At 40.6% G+C, this 25,378-nt stretch overlaps 1 protein-coding gene across 1 annotated transcript in view; it reads right to left on the bottom strand.

Annotated features, from left to right (window-relative positions):
• The window catches only part of grk4.L (G protein-coupled receptor kinase 4 L homeolog), a 167,471-nt gene that overhangs the window by 50,877 nt on the left and 91,216 nt on the right, over nucleotides 1-25,378 (bottom strand). Inside the window, 1 exon segment of the mRNA NM_001093527.1 lies at nucleotides 3,470-3,582. Coding sequence (NP_001086996.1) covers nucleotides 3,470-3,582 — 113 coding nt within the window.

The following is a 25,378-nucleotide window of genomic DNA, read 5'->3' as shown; positions in this document are numbered from 1 at the left end:
TCCTAAGAAATATCCAGAGAGAGAGAGAGAAAGAGAGACAGATCTCTTTACCAGTGACGCGTTTAACCACAGTGGGTTTTGGTGAAAAATAAAACCAGAATATTGCGAAATCAAGAAATGAACAAAATCTAAGGAAATGAAGTTACAACTACAACAACTAGGATACAATAGCAGGGATTACTGCTTTGATACCCTAATGTCTTTTGTAGGTTGAGGAGATCGGGTTTTGCAGTGTGAGCTATATGTAACTCTGGTTTGGACTATATTCATATGATGTGGCTTTTCTGAAGCTATTACACAACCAGAGTGGACATCACATGAAGGACTAATGGCTTCCACCTGCCATGTCCCAGAAAAAAATTTATATAACCAATATTATAACTAAAGTTTCTTATTTCACATTTCCAAGTCTCATTCTTGAAGGACTTCAGCTTGGTTCTCAAAATTTGTGTGTGCAGTAGAGTCCAACGAGGGTCTAGTTGGGCAGACCCGTGCCTAAACCAGACCCACTAACTCAGAACCTCATCTGGAGCTGCTGGCCCGATACTGAGCTCCCTGTCTCCACTATCCAAACCTACCCACTCTGACATAACTTTAATCCAAACTGGGACCCACACAGACCGGAAATGACATCTCTGGTGGGCGGGAGTATATTACTCTGGAAGTGGATAAACCAGGTCAGGGGGAAAAAATTTCATTGTGATTTCAGGAGGTGGGAGAAAGGCGAGCCTCCAATCGGCCTGGGGCAGATACTCCGCGGACAAACTGGTGTAATTCTGCCCAAAACACGACCACTTTGTGGGTATATCACGGATATCTGACCCAATACAGGTCTCTAGTGTGTAGTATAACAGGTTGCCTAGTATGCCAGTATTTTCTTGGGGCAAACATCTGCTATAGATGCTCTTCTGTACTGTCACTGACTGGGTGCAAACTGGCTGAATTAACTTGAGCAAACCATAAAAGGCTCTTCAGATGTGTTCATCTATAGCCCAGCTCAGCCCTCATCCCAATTGAGTAACATGTGAACAATCGTTGAGATATAATTTTGTAAGAGGATAATTTTGGTCCCAGGTTTCCAACCTTAAAGCTCCCTACTGATTGGATCCCGCAGGCATCTAATAAAAGCTTATGAGAGACAAGCAGTCCGATCGAGGTTGCAGTTTAATGAAACCCTTTTGGATGTCACAGAACATGATTAGATGTGTTATCTAATCATATACACAAAGCCTACAGAAAGTGCAGAAGTATCCTACAGAAATAGCAATGTCTATATTTGCTCACCAGAGATGCTTCTGCGTGGGGTTTTGTTTGTGAATGACTTGCTCAAAAAAAAGCAGCACGGCAGCTCTCACTATTATGTATAAACACCGTTATGTAAAGAAGGAATGTTGTGAATATAAAGTAGGCCGGTACAGCATGTCAGATTAATGTCAGAGGTGCCACCAGCTATTACGGTATTTAAAAAAAGTAAATGGCTGTGAGGCGACGACAAAGTTGTTTTGCCGTCAGGCTGACGTAGACATCATCTGGCACCTCAACTGCTCGCTTTATGCAACCCGTTCCCAATATGCACCCAGATCATGTGGGCTGGGAACCATATGAATGGATTGCAGAGAGATGAAACACGTTGCCTGCCAATATCAATCCTCTTTTAAGTAATACCAGCAGCAAAAGACATTACTGAGCTCCATTTCAGCTGCGGGAGCAAATGAGGTCACTCGGCTTCTTTCCTCTTTAATAAGCTCATCGCTGTATTTTTCACCAGGAATGTGTTACCTGCTGGGCAAAGTGAGCAGTTTGTTGAACGCAGCATACTTTAATAAAATATTACCTTATTGCCTATGTTTACATTAGGTTGTTTTCTTTTATTTTACCTGATTGTTCTGCTTCACTTCTCAGTTTAATATGTACCTTCTAATTCACTTCAACTTCTGCTCTTTCATTGTGTTGACTTTGTCTCTTTATGTTTAGTTGTCTTCCACTTATTATTTCTCCCACCCCTTTCTCTTGGCTTTTATCACACTGTTGATTCCTCCTGTTCTCCTGCCTTGCCTCTTGTCCTAAATCTCCCCCTCCCACCCAAGTTAAGGAGCAGCAGGAGGGCTATTTAATCCAATGCTTGGTGCAGAGAGCAGAATTCCATGGATGCAAGTGCTTAATAACTGAGCTCTATGGGGCGCACTCTTGCACCCTTAAAGCTGGACATAGACGCAAAGATCCGATCGTACGAATCATCGAACGATCCGACTTCCCATCTCCCGACCTGCCACTAACCATTCCGATCAAATAAAGCTGGTGACAGTCTCCCTCTGAAAATCGTACGATCGGCAATACATGCAGGGATATTATCGGCAGCTAACAGAAATCTTTTAACCTGTCCCTCTCTCCGCCGGACGAAAAATGTCGGGACTCTCCACATACGGTCCGAAAATCGTACGAATCCTTGATTCGTACGATCAGATCTTTGCGTCTATGTATAACACTGAGAATTCTTCGCTGCCCTGCAGCTCCCCTTGCCTTATTCAACTGCGGAACGAATTACGGTGCAAAATGGCACATTTCGATGACGAAATCCGTTGCATCTGGCTGCATCCTAGCGGAAACAATGCTTCTGGATGCAGGCAGAGCAGGAGCTGAAGCGCAGCAGGGCAGAGCAGGCAGCGATCCAACATCATCTAGTCCTGTCCTTACCGCCCTAGTATTTGCCTCCCGGAGATTTGTTAACGACTCCTTGTATCTTTTGAGAGGAGAGATACAAGTGTCCAATTGTCAAAGCAAAATCCCTGTCCTGAACTTGGTGAATTTGCTTAAGTGATTATATTATATCATTTAGTAATTATATGATATTAGCAGTGGCGTAACTAGATATTACTGGGCCCCACAGCAAATTATTTTTCAGGCCCCCTAAATGTTTAGAGGTTGACTTGTTTCTCCAATACTTATTGAAATTGTATATGAATTAGGGCCTCATGGGGCCCCTATACCTCCTGGGCCCCCCTGCAGCCGCAGGGTCTGCTTCCTCTATAGTTACGCCCCTGGATATTAGCATAGACATGGGTATATTGGAAGTGCAAATAATACATAAGCCTAGCAGACAGATGTGTTAGAAAAACACAAATTCATTACAGAACTAATAAATGAGATCACACTAATTTGTTTCAGATGTAGCAGATTCCTGACACCATATGGAACCCATTTTGGTTTTCCCACTACGGTAAATCGTTGTATCTTTGCCTTTTTGACAAATGTTGTTCTATTGGCTGAGTAAAGTATGGTCGACCAAGATTTGTCACCACACTGAAAGCTAACGTTTGTTATCTTGAGGACCATGGGTTACCCACTACTGGTCTAGCCAGCCGCTAGTTTGCTGGCTATCCCCTGGTGTTAGATGATGGGACGTGAGCTTCATGAGATCGTTGGCAGAGAAATTTGAAACAAATAAAACAATGAGGCATCAGGAACTTACCACAGCATCCAGGAACTCAATGCATCTTTTCAGCTCCGGCCTGGTGTCACAAAACTGCCTGAAAAGTAGTCTTCCTATTGGCTGTTTCTCACACAGATTGCTGTAGTCTCTTTCTAGGTAAAGAAGAGATGAACAGGGAACTTAGCATTGCCAATGTCAATATTCAACTGCACAGAGCAATAGTTTAACCATGTCTATATTCAACTGGGGATTGGAGTAAACCTCCACCACTTAAGGCTGATCACTTAATCTCTTAGCCGACTCCTTATAGGAGCCCCCTTTAAAACTTTTTTAAAAAGTTTATCATTACTAATGTCACCATTAATAATGGCCTGCTCTTAAGCTCTTCTCACATGCAGAGAGATCAACCAGATTACCATGAGAGTGGACAATCTATCTGGCCACACAAGTGATGGTCTGATTTTCTGCACAGGCTGGTCAATACTTGAACAAGGCCCAAGGAGATATTGAGTGGATGGAAAAAGAATAGGCCAGTGTTTGCTCGTGTATAGTCTGGTTTAATATTTTTATTTTTGTATAAATATTCAGTCCATCATACTGGCACACATTATAAAACCGAGCAGCAGTAGTCATTTGTATAGATTGTTGAAGTATAGTAGAACACATGCTTAGCTTCCGTCATTCCTATTGAAAACCGGATAATTGAGACATAACCAGAAAGAAAATGTTATACTGGAATAACGAGTATAAAGGAATCTGTAAGGGATCTGAGGCAGGGAATGGGGGGTCACACTTCATAAGTAGAGCAGAAGGATGTAGCCAGACACAGAGGGTCATTTCAGTGCATACGACTGTTGTATCTGGAAATTAGTACAGCAGCACTGCCCACGCCAGAACTTTGACTGCCCTTTAAAGTTTTAGCATGGGAAATTATAAGTTTTCTCTTTATTTAATGAAGACCCAAAATAAATTTAAAACCTAATTTAAAAACTTCTCTGTGCGCATTTGTTTTTGGAATCTCAAACCCCGGAGCATATTGATACTACAATGATTTATTGCTATTTATGGCTCAGCAGGAAAGTCTGCCAAAAAAGGGTAAAACATAATTGCTTCAAATGCTGTGGCGTCTTCCCTGAGAGCATTTCTATCATCATGTTGAATTAAACATAGAGTCGTTTACAACATTTCACAGTTCAGGGTTTTCCTTCTGCTTTTTTTTCTCAATATTTTAATGCACCATTGTATTGCGAAGCATTGGCAAATCATTTGACAGTGACCACAGTTAGTACACAAACACCCAACTAATCCTTGGCAAGAGGTGCTTGGGGAACAAAATCCTGTGAATGACCCTGAATATGTGTAAAATATAATTTAACAATATTTTTAAGGGGAAGTAACATCATATTAAGAAGCACACAAAATAAAAACTTGAAGAAAATCCCAAATACTCTAGTGTTGAGACTTTAGAAGACAAAGCTTGTCATTTTTTTTAAATCCAAAAAAACCCTCTGTTTAAAGGAGACCTGTTACCTTAAAAAATCATTCCAAATTCTACTTTATGATGTTAGTCAAGTAAAATAAATTTCATTTAGACTATACAAAATTATTAAAATCTTGTTTTTTTAGTCTTGGAATTCACAATCATAGCAATTAGGCAGGTGCCATTTTGTTGCCGCTGTAATGAAGGCAAGCTTTGTGTCATGCCAGAATTTTGTTTATGTGCCAGAATGGGGCACCTGATGCCCATGCCCATTCACTGGCTACACAATTAGATGATGAGAAGGGAGGAGCAGTGAAATATAGGAATTGCAGAATGGAAAATCAAAGTAATTGTTTGCCTAAGGCATATAGGTGGGGCAGGCAATGTATGATTGACAGCTGAGACTTTTAAACGACTTTATAACAGGAAGGGAAGTTTTAATAAAAAAAACAATTTTGGTCTAATGGTTAATAAAATTTGAAGCAGTCTTTTATTTTACAGCTTTCTATGTCTGGGTGACTTCAGTGGAGGCATTTCTTTTATTGTTAAATTGGGATGAAAAAAGTCCAAAGTCCATCAAATTCAACCCCTCAACCCCGGTGTAAATACATACTGTACATATACATTCACTATGTACCAATATCTATACTATTTGTAGATTTTAATATTAGATAAATGAGGAAAAACATGCAGACACAAGGTGAACTTATTTACTCCTTACATACAGTGCCCTATCTGGAATCAAACCCAAGACCCCAGCACTCCAAGGCAGCAATGCTAAACACTGTGTGCCATTTCTCTAATGAAATACTCGATGCATACAGTACAATGTCCATAATGTTTACTCTGCCTTCATTCTAAAGGAAAAAATATGGCACATTAATGCTGAAGGTGGAGCTCAGGATCTGACAGACAATATATATCGAAGATGAATAAATCAGCTTATAACAAACAACGTCCCATCAAGATGCTGCTATGTTCAATGTACTTGACATTTTTTTATCAGATGTTTATGTAGATCTCCCAGTTTTCCAAAGAGAAGTCATAGCAACTGCCAGAAGTTTATCATAGCACCACCATCCAGACAGTTTATGGCACGTCCCTTATCTAAGAAGGTCAATAAAATAATCAGTCAGAAATTTATTGGAATCCAGTCAACCACCTGGGTTATTACGGTGCAAGTGTAGGCTTAGGCTCATGTCACACCAGACAGACCAAGTATGGATCATACATTGAAGAAAGTTGTCTACAAGTTGAGTATCCTCCCAAGGTTCAAGTTCCATAAGCTTTAGGCAAATTGAACCACGTCTTCTGGGTATTCCAGGTCATTATAATAGCCCATATCAAGACCTACCAAACCCTTCTGCTGTGAGTATGTTGTGGTTTTCTCCTGAATAAGTGGGGGGCAGATGTAGATGGGCAGGACAGAAGAAAGTTCCAAGGATATCACTAGTGGTGATGCCTCTAAAGCCATCTTGTGAGGCCAAGCAATGGCAAAAAAATGTTCTGATGGCTGAACTTGTTGCATTCTAGTTGCATTCATGAGGGTTTCAGTTTGTGATTGGAAATATACCCATTGTGACATTACATTTAGGAGGAATAGTCAGCAGAGAATGCCATTTAGATATTGTTCTATAGGACACAAGGTTCCAAGATGGATAAAATGTAGAAAATTACAATAAGGTGTTTTTTATGCATAACATGTGTTGTACATGGTGCACAGTAGAGTGGGGATTATTATGTAAAGCATAAATAAATATCCGTGTCTGGTATAAGAACTATAAAAATAATCTAACATAATAGCAGCTGCTGCTTGACCTACTTGACCCGTCCAACCCGCTCCCGCCTCCACCTGGCTTCCCCCATCCATTTATAGACCCGCGTCAACGTCACAAAAGGTGTGGGACAGTAACGCACCTATAAAAGCGAAAGTCAGAAGCCGGCAGTTTATGGTCCTGGGCGAGGACAGCAGGCAGACCCACAAAGAGCACAGCCAGGTTGGCCCAAAACGTCTGGCCATCACTACAAAGCGGGATCTCTATAATCTTCATGATGATTAAAAGGTTCTCCAACTGTGGCAGTAGTGATGTGTGGGCCGACCCGAGGCTATGAAGCTATAGGGCTGATTATTACATTCTGATGCTATTTGCACTGGATTCTGAGCTGCCATGTAATGAGAATCTCAATTAACTCAGCAGTCTTGTATAATTAACACTTTTGTACCTATGTACCCTATTGTAGTACTCAAGAGGACCATGGTCCCAAACCATTAGTAAAGAATCCCTGGGTTACACAGCATGTGAAGTACCAGGTCACATTCCCACCTACATTATTTTAGGAAGCAGCAGCCAGGCATTTGTCTGTTGTGTTTATCCCTTGATCAGAATGTGTTATGTTGCATTGTTCTACAGTTTTTATCATATCATTTATAATGTCGAATGGCTTAGGCCTTTGTGTTTCACCTCAATAATAAGACAGAACGGTGTTATGTTTTTTTGTATACCTTGCCTTCAGCAAACACTATTTCCAAAGCTCAACAAATTAATAGGAAGCTTATTTACTTTCTCTGTGTGTTCGCTGGAGGTCATCAGAAATTAAATGAGTTAATGTTTAAGTTCATCTATTCAGAGAGAAGGTCGTGGTGAAATAACTCACTGACCTGCCATCCGTGCCAGTTTAGCGCTATTGATTCAATGCCCCAAGACTATTGTATAAGGGAAGAAAGCATAAAATACACACACTGGTGCATAGTCGGAAGGCTTTGCCATAATTAAGACTTTTAAGCCTCAACGGAAAAAAAAAACACAACTGTGTAGCACCATTACAAGTGAAAGATTGGGTGCAAGCATTTTACCTGTGATGCAAGGTATATAATAAATAAATAAAGGGTCTATGTAGAAATAGGAGCAAAGTTTCCCAAGTCCAGTCCAGCAGCCCATGCAAGCAACCAAATATTGATTTCCTTAAAGGGATACTGTCATGGGAAAAACATTTTTTAAAACATTAATAGTGCTGCTCCAGCAGAATTCTGCAGTGAAATCATTTTCTCAAAAGAGCAAACATATTTTTTTATATTCAATTTTGAAATCTGACATGGGGCTAGACATACTGTCAATTTCCCAGCTGCCCCCAGCCATGTGACTTGTGCTCTGATAAACTTCAATCACTCTTTACTGCTATACTGCAAGTTGGAGTGATATCACCCCCTCCCTTTTCCCCCCCAGCAGCCAAACAAAAGAACAATGGGAAGGTAACCAGATAACAGCTCCCTAACACAAGATAACAACTGCCTGGTAGATCTAATAACAACACTCAATAGTAAAAACCCATGTCTCACTGAGACACATTCAGTTACATTGAGAAGGAAAAACAGCAGCCTGCCAGAAAGCATTTCTCTCCTAAAATGCAGGCACAAGTCACATGACCAGGGGCAGCTAGGAAATTGACAAAATGTCTAGCCCATGTCAGATTTCAAAATTGAATATAAAAAAATCTGTTTGCTCTTTTGATTTAATTGCACATAGAACCACTGATTAGCAGGGCCAGTCTTACCAACTGCGGGGCCAAATTGGGACAACTTTGGCGGGAGCCACCAACATTTTAGAGATATATTCAGAGACAATTTTTGATTGGTTTTCATTTATTATTTGTGGTTTTTTTTTTAGTTATTTTTCTTTTTATTCAGCAGCTCTCCTGTTTGCTATTTCAGCAATCTGGTTGCTAGGGTCCAAATGACCTTGCAACCATTCACTAGAAGAGATGGGAATATGAATAGGAGAGGCCTGAATATGGGGTCAGTGATCCTCATTTGAAAGCTGCAAAGAGTCAAAAAGACAAAAGCAAATCACTGAAAACTATAAAAAATAAAGACCAATTGAAAAGTTGCTTAGAATAAGCCATTCCATAACATACTAAAAAGTTACCTGAAAGTGAACCACACCTTTAATCTGCCAGCAAAATTATTGTAAAACATAAATTGCTGCATAACACTTGAAATGTCAGTAAGATCACTGTAGATGGAGTATTGAATTAATACAACATATGGCAGTAACATCATTTCAAAACCAGACACTAAGCACTGTAATATCAGTATAAAAATGGCTGATATTGTGGTGTTTATACAAATGGCCTGTAGATGTCACTGTGCTCAAGATTTGATGGTCAGCAAGGCTACTGAATTTCAACTACAGTACCATTCCCTGATTCAGCATGGGAAAAATTTGCTATTGATATTGTCGGTCCTTTTACAGATGCTCCTATAGACTGTAGATTTGCTATAACCTTGATAGACCATTACAGTAAATGGCCTGAAATTGCATTTGTTTCTCATATAACATCACCTACAGTAATAACATTTCTGTCTACAGTCTTCAGCAGAGAAGGTAATCCAAAGGAGTTAATATCAGAAAATGGACCACAGTTTATCTCATATGAGTTTGAATCCTTTCTGAGAGAGAGGAATATTGTGCATAGGAAATCTTCATTGTATTACCCACAAGCAAATGGAGAAATAGAGCGATTCAACAGAAGCCTGAAAGAAGCACTACAGACAGCAAATCTTACTGGGAAATCTTGGAAAGTATTTACAACAGAGTTCCTGATACATGCGTATCTGTCTGCCATGTAATAATTCAGCTGGAGATGATTGTGTTTTTGCATGGCACGTTGCTCTGTAGTTATCTACAGAGCAACGTGCCATGCAAAAACACAATCATCTCCAGCTGAATTATTACATGGCAGACAGATACGCACTAAGTTACATGTTGCAGACATCAAACTTCACAAAATACTGTGCCTACAAAATCATCTACTGCTGACATTGTCAAACGTCAACAAGCCAAATGCAAGGCTTATACTGACAGAAAACGTGGTGCAAGAGAAGAGCACTTTTAGCCTGGTTCTCTAGGCAGAATTAAGAAACCAGGAATACTGAAACAAGGACAATCTAAATTTACTACACCACTTGAAGTGAGACGCCAGCGAGGACCATACACATTTGAACTGTCTGATGGTCGCATATGGAATGCAAGTTGTCTTGCTCCTGTTAGATATGACTTGGGAGAAGCTCCATTTGATGAAGGACATTTTCCTACTCCTGATGTCAACTGCAATAGGCCTGAAGAAAGTGAACCTATAAGGCGTACTGAGAGAAATAGAAAACTACCTGCATGGACCCAGGACTATGTGATGTGAAGGATGCATAATATTGCTTTAATATGTATACTGTTTTATTATTGCTGTTTATTACATTTGTTCAAATCCTTTCCTACTATAGGGGGAATATGTGGTGTTTATACAAATGGCCTGTAGACGTCATTGTGCTCAAGACTTATACTGTGCATACTTCCTGGTAGCTTAAAAGTGAAAGTTACTGTTGTGTAATGCCTGCATGAGCCTGCTAATTAAGCACTGTTATACTCTACTCATCCTCGGCTACCCAAAACATAACAGATATATACTGAGAGCAGTAACTACTGGGAAAGCACAATGTTGTCAGGGCATTTCTATGTACACAAGCAACCCAGGACATTACATCACCCACCTTTCCTCATTTCACTAATTTTCCTTGATTTTCTCTCTTATTCTGTATCTCCTAATCTGTCCTTGTCTCCCATTCTCCAAACAATTATTTCACATGTCATTTCCACACAGTTCTTTTCTCTGACCTTTTTAGTGGGCCCCCACATCCTGCACAGACAACTTGTCCCCCAATACCATCACAGCTACACACACACACACATTTTACGTTTTTCAGGGGACCAGGAAAAAAATTTAAAATCAAATGTGTTAAAGTAACTTTTTCTTCAAGTATTGAAAGGATATAAGCACAGGAGTCAGTTTTACTTTGAGATACAATATTTAGTGTGTTAATAACAAGGGTTAAACATTGCAGCATTAATGTTGCATTAATGTTACACTATGGGGGTGCAAGACTCTCTGTCAGTCACATACACAACCTAAAGCAATAAGTGATTGGTGCAGGACTGTATAAGGGATAGTCTCATTGCAATTGACCATTTACAGGCAGAACCATGGCAAATATACATCTGGTTAGTATTTTAAACCTCTTTAGGACAAAATTTTGATATAAAATCAGGGAAATGCACCCATTGAAATGTGTGTGTGTGTGTGTGATGCAGCCTGTGTGTGTTTGTATATAACACAGTATGTGGGTGTCTCATAGGGCAGGGGTGTCCAAACTTTTTGCAACGAGGGCCAGATTTGGTGAGGTGAAAATGTGTGGGGGCCGACCATTCAGCCTGACATTCTTAGAACCAATAACATTAAATTACAGGAATCACATAGCCGGGCATATTTGGGCTGAAGGTGTTAGCAATAGACACGTACTGGGATGTAGAGACGTGACACTCTCACATACTTCTTTAGCTCACTGTACTGGCACGTCAGTACGTCTATTGCACCTTCAGCCCTAAAGAAGTATGTGAGAGCGGAGCATCACTACGTGCCAGTGTCTATTACTAACACCTTCAGCACACAGGCAGCAGTACAGACCAAGTGGCAGATCATTTCACTAATGTGCCCAAATATTACTGCTACGCGATTCCTGATTGTACTGTGCTGGTGGGACACATTTTTATTAATTTCATGATGGAGTCTGAGGGCCGGTATAAATTTGAAAACGGGCCGCATTTGGCCCCCGGGCCTGACTTTGGACATGCCTGTCATAGGGCATCCAGTGCTCAGGTAGGTACTTGCAGGTAATTCTCAGGACAATAAAGCCCCGCCCCCATGCTTTATGCTCATACAGTGACAGGTGGGTACAGGTAGGTGACTTTGCCATTTTCCCAATTTGCCTTTAAAAAAATTACTCAGCTCTTCCCCCATCTTCAATATATTCTCCCTCCTTCTGTTTTTCTCATCCCAAATGTCATTCTTTCCCACCTTCTACCCCTCTCTCCTCCTGCTCTTCTTATCCCCCCTCACCTTCCCTTTTCCTCTTTTCTACTCTTCTCTCATCCTGATATTCCCATCCTCCCTCTCCTGTCCTTCCCAGCATTTTTACCCCAGAGCAGACAGTTTAACTATGGCTGGGCCTGGTGGTGTGGTGTGACCATCTGGCCAACTCCGTCAACTGAGTGGTGAAGCCTGGGCTGACTGGCGGCTGTTACTTACTATGGTACAGGTAATACATCTGTCTGACTCACGCGTTGCATCATGCGTGCCTCCAATCCAAAGCCTAATCTTGCTCTGCATAAGCGCGGGTGTGCGCAGGCAAGTCTATATTGGCTTGGACTGCTCCATTTGAAAAAAATAATGGGGGTGGCTGTGGCCCGGTACTGATTCGAGCAAGTAAGGGGTTCCAGGGTGCGGGGCGGGGGAGAGGGAAACTCGACCCACACATCACTAACAGACAGATAGCACTTTCAACTTTCAATTAAAAAAAACTGACATTGTCCTATGTACAGTCTATATGAACCGGTCTGCTTGACTGTCTGTTCTGTGTGTATGTTTTGTGTTCAAAAAGAAATAAAACTTACCTTTTAAAAAATAAATAAAAAAAAAACAAAAAAAAACTGACATTGTAATCAATGTATATTGGGCAGCAGCTCCTTGGGATTAACCTTGCTCACTTTATGCACAACTTTATATTTGTTTTAAACCACTTGAGAGTCGCATATTCCAATAAAAGGAGAAAGCATTAAATTGTCTTTTTAACATTTGTTTGATGTTCTTCGGTTACATTTGTAGCAGTGTCAAGTCCCTGAAAGGTAAATGGTTCTCTTTCTTGTGCGAGTTCTTACGTAGCAGCCATTAGGCAAGTAAACACAACCAGCATAAACATTCATTAAGCTGGAACCAGTGTCCTTCATAAATGCAATTCAAAAAATGGAAGGGTTTCCTTTTTTTTTTTCTTTCTTGCACAGATCATTTATACATCAAACAGCTCCTTGAAACCTTAATGAATCTCCCTTTACGAAGCCAGGGTGCAAATCATGTATATATTGTGTAATTAACGTTAACAGATCGCTAAAGCATTAGCATTAATTAAGTCTAAAAGCAACTCTTTACGCCCCGAGTTCTTTTTCAAATACACAGTGGCTGTTCGATGTTTATATTTACGATACATATAATGAGGGGAAATGATCTGCGTCTGATTAAGGTTGATTGCGTTTCTGTATATTCATTGGAAAAACTCATTTAGGACGTATTTGTAGCGGTAGAGTTTGACGGTAGTCCGCCCAGTGAACTCATCACGCGGTCAGACAAATTCTCCTCTTCTTCGGGGTGACTAATCTCCCTGAACTGCCTCCCGCTGGCTAGAATGTAAATTGCCGGCGGGATGACACTCGGAGCACTTCGTTTTCCGAATTTGTCAGACGTTGCCTCATAAGAAACCCAGTAGAAGAGGAGATTTGTCGCCGGGCGACTAATCTCCCCGAATCGGACCGTGTGTTTCTGCCCTTATCTGTACAGGTGCAGAGTTCTTGGTCCGCCACAATTTATACATGGGTTGGAGTCAAGGATAGCGGGTAACAGGGTGTGGCTGGGTATAAAAGGGGTGTGGCTGGGTGTAAAAGGGGTGTGAACAAAAACGTACCGGAAATCATCTGGGAGATTATTAAAAAGAAAGCTATTTTTATTTAAAGGGGTTGTCCACCTTTGAGATAGCTTTTAGTATGATGTAGAAAGTGATAATTAAAACAATTTGTAATTGGTTTTTATTTTTTTATTTTTTTATATTTGTGGATTTTGAGCTATTTAGCTTTTTATTTGGCAGCTCTCTAGTTTGGAATGTCAGCAATCTGGTTGCTAGGGTCCAAATTACCGTAGCTACCATGAACTGATTCGAATAAGAGACTGGAATGTGAATAGGAGAGGACTGAATAGAAAGAGGAGTAATAAAAAGTAGCAATAACTGTAAATGTGCAGCCTTATAGAGTTGTTTGTGGATGGGGGTCAGTGACCCCCATTTGAAAGCTGGAAAGAGTCAGAAGACAAATAATTCAAAAACTATAAAAACATTAAGGCGAAAGTTGCTTACAATTAGCCATTCTATAACATACTAACTGTTAAATTTAAGCTCCCCATAGACGCGACGATTCTTCTTGCCGAACGACCGATTTTAGGGAAGTCCGACCAATCCTTCGAAATTATTGTGCGGTTAGTGGGATTCGAACCATCGTACATCTTACGATTTTCCGGCCGACATCTGTCGGCCAGGTTAAAAAATCTTTGTCGGCCCCAGTGCAATCTATCTATGTTTGCAGGACCAAGCAGGCAGCTCCCCTTTATTTTCCTAGCAAATTGGTCTTTTTAGTTATCATCATCATTTATTTATATAGCGCTGTCAAGATACGCTATATAGTTGACGGTAAATTCATACGATCGTACGATCGTTCCGAGATAATCTTGGTCTCACGATCAGGATCTGATCTTTTAAAAATCTCAACATCTATGGCCAGCTTAATGATGAACAACCCCTTTAAATTTTGGTTGGCTCCCCTAATATTTCTAGCGGGGTGGTTGAATTAGTCACTGAGAATTCTGAAGTGGAGCTAGGCATTTTGCATAGACTCCCCTGAAACCTCTGTATGATAAGCATGCAAAGGCTTTGGATAATTTAAAAAAAAAATTACATCAACCCCTTGTGTTCTAGATGGAAGGTCCTCACAATAATATCTTAATGCCAGCTGACTTAATACATAGGCAAAGCTGCAACAAATTGAAGAGATTATTCCCCCCCTCTGCTGCTGATTTACAGTGACTTAATTACCTATTAGAATGTGAACGAAGGCATTAAACTAGAACTAATGAGACTCCAGTGTGTAATCCAGGGAAAGTAGCTCTGGCTATGTAATGTTCATTTTGAATTAGAGATTTAAACCTCACTACATACCTCTCAACATTTTGGAAGGAAAAAGAGGGACAAAAACATTTGGCGGGCGTAGCGCGATGACATTTTTGACCACGCCCATTTTTGTGGCCACACCCCCTAATTCTAATTTTACTAAATTTGGCAGGTTATGAAAGTTTGAAAATATTACAATTACTTATTTTCTTATCTCAAAATTGTTACAAAGTATCTTATTTGCACCTGTTCGCTGTTCTGGACTCTCTGCCACAAGCCAATTAAGTTAGAAACTTTGTATCTTTTTCTGGCTGTTCAGTGCAAAGAAAATAGGGACTTTCCAGTACAAATGAGGGACAGTTGGGAGGTATGTCACTATTTATAAGCAGTTTATCTTGAATTTGGTAGCACGGTGGTTAGCACTGGTGTCTGGCAAGTCTAGAGCATTGGATAAATTCCATGCAGGATACAATCTCAGCCCATGAAGACACATAAGGGGTCTTTCTGTAATTTGGTTCCCCATACTTTATGTCTACTAAATAGACTAAATAGAATATTGTTTAAACATTGAATAATCCCAATAGGCTGGTTTTGCCACCAATAAGGATTCATTTTATCTTAGTTGGGATCAAGTACAGGTATGGAACCTATCAGGAATGCTTGGGACCTGGGGTTTTCTGGACAACAGATCTTTCCATTTTTCCCTTTCTTTTATCTTCAGTCTACTAGAAAATTATGAAAACATTAAATAAACCCAATATTGCTTTCAATAAGGATGAATTATATCTTAGTTGGGATCAAGTACAAGCTACTGTATTATTATTACAGAGAAAAGAGAAATTATTTTTAGAAATTTAAATTATTTGATTAAAACTGAGTTTATGGAAGATGGCCATTCCTTAATTTGGAGCTTTCTGGATTAAAGGTTTCCAGATAACAGATACCATTCCTGTACCTTAAGCTCATCACAGAAGTCAAACAAAATAATATTACAGGTATAGGATCTATTATGCAGAACACTTGGGACTTGGTGTTTTCCGGATATCTCTGGTATCTCCAAAATGTATTCAGACTGTGCCCCCTGCCAAATCGTATGCTTCCATGTGGGGGGGGCTGCCTTATTGCTCAATAATATGACTGGAGCCAACAGAAAATCTTTATTCGCCAACATAATTCAGTACTGCAGCCAATATTATGGGACAGATTTATCAAGGGTCGAATTGAAAATTCGAAGTAAAACAAAAACGAATTTTGATCTATTTTTGAGTACAACAACTAGAGAATAGTCCAAATGCGATTCGAATTTGAAAAAAATTATAAAATTCGAATATCTAAATTTATCATGTACTGTCTCTTTGAAACTTCGACTTTCACCATCTAAAACCTGCCGAATTGCTGTTTTAGCCAATGGGGGACCTCATAGAACCTATTTGGAGTCAATTGGTGGACTTTTTTAAAATCCTTTTAATTAAATTCGATCGAATACAGCCTATTCAGTAAAATTTCCGTTGGTCTTTTTTTATTCGAATTTCGAAATTATGGGAGTTCAAAAAAACTCCCATTATTTCAAAATTCGACCCTTGATAAATCTGTCCCTAAGCCTAACACTAGAGGTGGCCATACAAGGGCAGATTAAAGCTGCTGATATTGTTTCTTCGGACCGATTCGGCAGTTTATCGGCCCACGTGTGGGGGCTCCCAACGGGTCCTCCCGATCGATATCAGGCCAAAAATAGGCCAGATATCGATCGGTCTAGTGATTTTTTTTTTCTACGATCCAGGAACACATTGGCTAGTTGATGCGGTCCTGCCACCCGTTGCTGCCCATTTGTAGCATTGTAATCCAATCTGTCAGCCCCAGGGCCGAACGTTCGGATTCACCCGATATCACCCGGCCGTTAGTGGGCATATTGGGTTAAGATCCACTTGTTTGGCGAACCTTGCCAAACAAGCGGATCTTATAGTGTATGGCCACTTTAACAGAGACTACCAGAAATTAGATGGAGCACTGCCCATGGCCTGCTCCTTGTCTGTAAAAACAGAAATTGACACGTAAACAAATGCATCTTTTTTTTGAGGGTTAATGTTTTATGTACTTGTAAAAAGAAAGGAAAGGGAACGTAATTCCTTCTACATACCAATCCCATTGTGAGCTGCAATGTCGCTTGCCAATGTAAACAGCGATGCTGGACTTGATCCGGTACAAGTTATGTGTTTACCCACAAACCGCCCTGAATTCATCTAGCTGCTGTTTACAACAATACGTGCTGAAGCGTATTATAATGTTTGAGAATAAAACCACCATTGAAGGTAGAATTATTTCAAGAGGGAATTAAAGTTCTCCTATGCACATGTACATCACTCTGGTGACGAGTAACACGGGCCAAAATCTGAGCGCACAGTTATTATTTAGTGGTCAAGTGCAGTCAAAACAATTCAAGCAAACCTACAATTTGGTGCTAAGAGTTATGGGGTTTTAGTACATAGCACTATTTTTTCTCATTTAAGTGCTGAAAAGCCTAGCTATAAGCAAAAACCAGTAAAAGCCATAGAAAACTAGGGATGCACCGAATCCAGGATTTGGTTCAGGATTCGCCCAGGATTCTGCCTTTTTCAGCAGGATTCGGATTCGGCCAAATGCTTCTGCCTGGCCGAACCGAATCCAAATCCTAATTTGAATATGCAAATTAGGGGCAGAGAGGGAAATTGTGTGACACGGAAGTAAAAAATGTTTCCCCTTCCCACCAAATGCAAATTAGGATTCGGATTTGGTTTGTTATACGGCCGAATCTTTTGCTAAGGATTCGGGGGTTCGGTCGAATCCAAAATAGTGGATTTGGTGCACCCCTATAGAAAACCATACGTAAAATCAAAGCCATGAAGAAAGCAAGTCCTAACACTTGCGGCAATCCAACAGCCCAATAAATAGGCCAAAGTTAACGAGAAATGTACCGGTTCCCAAGGCACATATCACTAATTATATGTGTGTATAGTAACCGCCGGTACTTACTCATAGGTGATGGTCACATATATACCGGAGGGTACGAAATGCGTAAGGTGGAGCACTATGTGGACAGTATGCTGAATGATTTTTTTAAATATATCTTTGAATAAATGATGGACTTTTAACAATTTTGAGTAACAGGAGAATTTTTTGGGATAAGAAATGAAGCAAGCACAGAATGGAACAAGGCACAGATTAAAGTTGCATCGCCCTATGGTGGCAGTTTTATCAAACGCTTTGCAAGCTTGTTCATATTAATTATAGTGTTCCAACCAACTTGCTAAATAAATCACCACCACATACTGAACCTTAGAACTTACAATCTAGACAAGTAAAGCAGGCAGAATGTTCTTTCTGGTGGGGTCTACATTTTCTGCACTTTATAGTCATATCTTTCACATTTTGTGGAGACGTAAATAACCTAGTACGGCTTCAATGAGCAGAAGGTGCAATAATAATATGTAGAATATCTATACAGTCCCTCAATTTGTAGATCTTCTTAGAAAATAAACGTGGGTGATATGGGTGATTACAAGGACAACGTTTGCTCTAGTTCCAGTATTGTACAGAAACCATTGAGCAGATAGCAATTACTACTCTGTCTTGAATATGTTAGTATAAGAAAGATCTCACATACTGGCTTTCAATCTGAGCTGGTTCAGTCTCCTCCAAGTGCAAGCCAACAAGGTTCCTTAAAGGAAAACTTTACCCCAAAATGAATACTTAAGCAACTGATAGCTTATATCATATTAAGTGGCATATTAAAGAATCTTACCAAACTGCAATATATATTTAAGTAAATATTGCCCTTGGGCCACCGTTTTATGATATACTGTGTGCTGCCTCAGAGATCACCTGACAGGAAATACTGCAGCTCTTACTGTATCAGGAAGAAGTGAGGAAGCAAAAGACATAACTTTGTCTGTTTATTGGCTCATGTGACCTAACAAGTATGGTTTGTTTGGTTTGTTTGTGTGCACCGTGAATCATAAGATCCCGGGCGACGGCCCTTATTTTTTAAAATGGCAATTTTCTATTTAGGATTACCCAATGGCACATGCTACTAAAAAGTATATTAATATGAAAGTAGTTTATTTACATGAAGCAGGGTTTTACATATGAGCTGTTTTAGGCACTTACATTGTGCTGGGGTATTGTTTTCCTTTAAATCACAGTATTGAATAGAAATGCAGCAACTGCCATCACAGATCCAATATAAAGTATTATTTTTTTTTTGATAGTAAACATTTTTATTGTTTTTCAAAAGCAAAAAAGAAGGGGGGGATACAGAAGGAAAGAGGGGGGGGAGGGTACAGTAACATCCGTAAGACAGTTGCATACAAACGTAACATCAAGAGCAATAGCATCATTAAATCCGTATTAAGACAATTGAAGCAAATGTACATCTAACCAGGGATGCCATACACTGCTAAATTTATCTGGGCATTTCCTAGCCTCATATGTTAATTTTATTAAAGGAAGTAACCGGTTCACATAAACTATCCATTCACCTTTCGTAGGGGGAAGTGGTGCCATCCACTTCATAATTGTCATTTTCTTTGCATAGTATAGAAGTGACCTTACGAGTATCCTTGTTTTATTTGAGGGAAGGATGTCTTCCAACGAACTCAACAGACAAACCTCAGGGTAATGGATTGGGGGTAAATCTAACATATCTACCATATACCTGGTGACTTCCTTCCAATATCGTTGAATGACAGGGCATAACCACACCATGTGCCAATACGATCCATCTAGTTCCCCACACCTTTTGCAAGTCGGGGAGGGAAGTTTCCCCATGCGGTGCAATCTATTGGGGGTGAGGTATGTTCGCATTATGAATTTATATTGAATTAGCTTATCTCTAGCACTAATCAGAAAATTATATAAATTTCCCGTCACTTCATCCCATTTGTCCTCTGTCATATCCGGGATATCCCTCTTCCACGACACTAATGCTATAGAGAAGGGGCTCTGAGCAGTAGCCATAATCTGGGCATACAAAATAGATACCATTTTGGACGTATCTTCTTTCCTAAACTGCTTCAGAATTAGAGGTTCATCCATTAAAATATCAGCTGTGCCAAACTGCGTAAAGAATATATGGCTTATTTGTAGGTACCTATACATTGGCGAATTCGGGGTCTCAATTTTGGTTTGAAGTGATACTAGGTCTATGAACCTTGTGCCTTCTAGCAAATCAGCCAGGTACCGAATTGGCGTAGAGGTCCAGTATCTTGTAATCTCAGTCGCTTTAAAGTGGTGGAGATGGGAGTTGTTCCACAAGGGAAGCAACGGTGAGAGAATGGGGGGTTTGATTTTCAGCATCTTTTGTACGTGCAGCCACACCATATATACGGGGCTTTCATGCACGGTGGAAATAGTGAGTAATTATCCGCCTTCCAATAGACACAGTTTGCTAAAGCTTCCAAAGACCCCACAAATCTAGCCTGCAGAATTACATTAGGATTTTCAAGTTCTTGTAGTAGCCACCAATTAATATAAGTCAGCTGGGCTGCTAGATAATAAGCGTAGAGGTCAGGAAGACCCAGTCCCCCTCTATCATATGGGGCCATCAAAGTACGGGTAGCAACTCTTGGTACTTTGTTGCTCCATAAGAATGGCCTAATCAGGGCTTGGATTTCGTCTATAACTCGCTTGGCAATAATTACAGGAGAATTGTGGAAGATGTACAAATACTTTGGCAGGAAGATCATTTTAATTACATTTATTCTGCCCCACAGTGTAAGAGGCAGTGCATTCCATGTTGATATCGCTGTGGTAAGTTGTCTAGTTATGGGAGCAACATTCTGGGCTATAAACAGATTAGGATCAGCATGGATAGTTATCCTGAGATATTTAAAGGATGATACCCACTGCAATCTTGTATCCGTTGCTAGGCTAGGATCTAAGTCTGGTTCAAGGGGAAAGATGACAGATTTGGACCAATTAATCTTGAGGCCAGCAAAGACAGTGAATGTAGAGAACATATGTAAAACCCCGGTTAACGATGGACATGGGTCAGCTAAATAAAGAAGAACATCATCCGCATACAAGGAAATCCGTTCCTCAACGGGTCCATATTTAAGACCGGTTAAAATAAAGTATTATTTAATGGTATACTTTAAAAAGTATAGACATGAACAGCACCTGCTACTGTCCGACATGTTTTGGGCGTCCCCGTCCTTAATCATACGGGTGTGTGAGACATGTCAAGCAATAGCAGGTGCTGCTCATGCCTATACTTTCTGATCTGTATACCCAATTAGGGATGCACCGAATCCAGGATTCGGTTCGGGATTCTGCCTTTTTCAGCAGGATTCGGCCGAATCCTTCTGCCTGGCAGAACCGAATCCGAATCCTAATTTGCATATGCAAATTAGGAACGGGGACGGAAATCATGTGTCACACACATCACAAAACAAAGAAGTAAAAAATGTTTGCCCCTTCCCACCCCTAATTTGCATACGGAAATTAGGATTCGGATTCGGTTTGGTATTCGGCTGAATCTTTCGCAGAGGATTCGGGGGTTCGGCCGAACCCAAAATAGTGGATTCAGTGCATCCCTAATACCAATAAATAATACTTTTTATGGGATCTGAGACGGAAGTTGCTGCATTTCTCTCCAAATACTTAATGGAATAACAGACATATATGCTGCCCTATATCAGCCTATCAGATATCTGCTTCCATTATTCTAACTATACCGGGTCATCTTTCGGCATAACCGGCTATGGGGTTCGTAAACGTAAAAATGGAACCTTTCACACTCACAGCACTGTGAGCTTTTTTGTCAGCAAACTTTTTTTCCTACCCCCATGAAAAAGGGCAGTGTCCCATGTTTGGGGGCTAATGCTAGGGTTGCCACCTTTTCACATCGGGGAAACTGGGCAGGGGGCAGGGCGGATGACATCAGGAGGTGGGGAGGATGTCGTTGGGGGCGGACCAGTGACATCGGGGAAGAGCCGATGACGTCGGTGGAGGAGCCGATGACGTCAGGGGCGGGACTGATGTTGTGGCGATCAGTGATTGGCTGATCGCCATGTCGTTAACTACAATGTCCCGTACGGATTTTCTAATTTGGAGATCCGGACAGGCACTTCTCACCCAGACAGCCCTTTCAAAAGCCGGTCTGTGAAATCCGGACAGGTGGCAACCCTAGCTAATACGGATAACACAGATTTGGGGGTAACAAAAGTGTTAGATTAGCTCAGTGCCCACAAACTCCTACACATCTATAAAAATGATCTGTGCTCCCCGATCAATTTGTGGCAAAGCAACCACCACCACCAGCCCTACAGCAAGAGGACACACTACCTCTGAAACTTGCAGAGAAACATTTGGGGAAATGGCACAATAAATTCTCCTTTGCCGTCAGCTTCTGGCTTGAATGCATGAGCAATGGTGGTTTTTGTTATCAGCTCAGACAGACAGATGCCAAGTGTCAGGTCAAATATTTCCACCAAATTACCCCATCCAGCACAGCAAAGAAAAAGAAAGAGAAGTGTGCAGCCAGAGTAAATGAAAACCATGGTTTGTGTGCAAGTTCACACAACAGAAGGCTTTCCGTTGTAACCGCAGCGCATATTTTTTTTACGAGTTAACATCTGTAGCCAAGCATATGCTTTGAAAGATATGTCAGCTTATAAACACGAATGACGCAAGGACTTTACTGAGCAGCAGAGTAATTGGAGGATAAGAGAGAGCCATCGGCACAGAAACAGATGTGTCCGCTTATTCATTTACAAACTGAAAAAATGTGCACGAGGGGGAATGGAGGCACTTAACCTATTCATTGCCGGAGGGTGCAGGCATCCGAAAAACTACTGGTCTGTCCTTAGACACGCAGTATTTATATTGTCACCACAACATGTCCCTTTTATAGTCACACCATTCTGTATGGGTAAAAGAGCGTTGTCACTTACTGCAAAGACATAAGTGGCCGCACAGTTACACACTTGCTTATTAAGAACAGTGCTTTGGGGTTTTTTCTGTCAAAGGGGTTGTTCACCTTTAAATTACCTTTAAATATGATGAAGCAAGCGATATTCTGAGACAATTTGCAATTGGTTCTCATTTTTTTTTATTATTTGTGGTTTTTGAGTTATTTACCATTTTATTCAGCAGCTCTCCAGTTGGCAATGTCAGCAGTCTGGTTGCTAGGGTCCAAATTACCCTAGGAACCATGCATTGTTTGAATAATAGACTGGAATATGAATTGGAGAGGGTCTGAATAGAAAGATGAGCAATAAAAAAAACAATAACAATACATTGGTAGCCTTACAGCACATTTGTTTTTTTAGATGGGGGTCAGTGACTCCCAACTAAAAGCTGGAAAGAGTCAGAGGAAGAAGGTAAATCATTAAAAAACTAAGGACAATTGAATTAGCCATTCTATAACATATTAAAAGTTAACTTAAAGGTGAACCACCATTTTAAGGCACACAATAAAAATATTGTGACCTTTAATGCTCATTAAAGGAGAACTAAACCTCCCTCACAGACAGCGCCAGATTTACATAGCAGGCAGTGTTGCCACCCGGCCGGTATTTTACCGGCCTAGCCGGTAAAACACCAGCCAAGGCTGGGGCCGGTATTACAAATTTACCGGCAATGTAGCTGCCGGTAAATTTGTAATACACCTAAAAAAAAAGCCAGTGGCCTGCCCCCAGCCTGCTCCAAACTTACCTTTTTCCTGGGCTTTTTGCCAAATTCGCGCGTATGGCTCCGCCCCCTTTGGCGTCATGACCCGGACAGCCAATAGCGCGTCATGGTCCCGCCCCCTTTATCATCACGGCCCCGCCATTTTAACACCGCCCCCTCCACTTGCCGGTATAGATTATTTTAAAAGGTGGCAACCCTAATAGCAGGAGCCCCGAGGCCCACTGTCCCCTTCCCCTTTTTCATGCAAATTTTCATCATCGGGACCAGAGCAATTGGTATTGTTGCATGGGAAATTTAAAAAATGATTGTATCTAGGCAGAACGCCACCCCCTAAAATCCTGCCGTCCTAGGCCTGGGCCTTTCCACAAACCCAGACCTGCTCACAGACAAAAGCCCCCAATCCTCTGCCCTCGATTGGCCCCTCTCCCTGCAAGCTCTGTGATACAGATACAAAAAGATGGAGTCTGTGAACTCCACTGCACCACCTGCATCTATAGGGAGACTTTTCCTTGTACAGGTATGGGGCCAGTTATCCAGAATGTTTGGGACCTGGGGTTTTCCGGATAACAGATCTTTACATAATTTGGGATCTTCATTCCTTAAGTCTACTAGAAAATCATTTAAACATTAAATAAATCTTAGTTGGGATCACATACAAGGTACTGTTTTTATTATTACAGAGAAAAGGAAACCATTTTAAAAATTTTTGATTATTTAGACAAAATGTCATCTATGGGAGATGATCTCACACAAGCAAATAAAACAATCACACACCCTTGTATTGATCAGCCTGGTGCCAATATTAGAGGATCCGGCAACCTCACAATCTGTCTTCTTCCCAGACCTATTAGAGATGGCCTATCCATAAATTGGAACTTTCTGGATGACGGGTTTCTGGATAACTGATCCTATACCTGCATGGAGGGGGTCAATGGAGGGCAGTGAATGAGGATATGTTTGGAGAGATGGTGTCTATAGTAACAGTGGGGATAATAGTTTCTGGGAAGGGAGTGGGATTGTGGGATATCGTAGTGATGAGAGAAATTTTTGCCAAGTTTTGTAGCAAAAATTATACCCATAGACTCCAAATGGAGAAAAAGTGTTGCATTTCCAAAGTTTTTGACTAGTGTCACAAAAATGTTGATGCCCATAGACTTTTGGCTGATTTTTCACTGTTTTGTGAATTTTCAGTGATACGGGTCAGATTAATCATCAACATTACAGCCATGTGCCAGTTTGCTTCTCATTCAATTGGGCACCAGGCTCCTAAATGTGTTCACGTGTCTCTAGTCAGTAGCAGCTATTGATGCAAGATTATAAGGGAATTGATGGAATTCCTGCACTTTAAAAGACACTGCAACATAATAGATATGTTACATTTTTAATTTTTTATTAAAACTATTATTACAATATATAATACTGAAAATAGGAAACCAGTTGCTGCTGACATTGAAAAAATCAGCCTTTGGTCCTGCAGAGATTTATTTATTTACATTTATTTAACTTTACTGCCCCATTCACATGTCATACTGCAGCAATAACACTATTATGACATCACAATGCAAAGTCATGTGACACCATCCTGCATCCTGAGCACAAACAACACATTCGTCAGTTGGAGAGAAAGATTGAGCTAAGCAGTCATGCAGAGTTTGATCTTCCACCAAATGTTTATTTTTCTTATTTTAATCCATTTTATCAATTTGTCTGTGGGCTTCCCAGTTCGGAGACTGGATGGTAATGTATCCTGTATTTATATTTACTCTCAAATAGATTTATTTCTCTTTTTTGGAAGGACTGTGAGTGACAGTGTATTCAGTAATACAAGGTGGGGTCGGGAGGGCACCGTTATTGTGGGACAGAGTGTATATAGTAAGGCAAGATGTCAGTGAATGGGGTGTAATTTTGGGATAGAGTGTATAGTAAAGCTGGCCATACATGAAGAGATCCGCTCGTCGACATTACCAAACGAGCGGATCTTTCCCCAATA

Source organism: Xenopus laevis, chromosome 1L (assembly GCF_017654675.1).
Source record: "Xenopus laevis strain J_2021 chromosome 1L, Xenopus_laevis_v10.1, whole genome shotgun sequence".
NCBI classification, from domain to species: domain Eukaryota; kingdom Metazoa; phylum Chordata; class Amphibia; order Anura; family Pipidae; genus Xenopus; species Xenopus laevis.
This window is presented reverse-complemented; position numbering and strand designations above follow the sequence as displayed.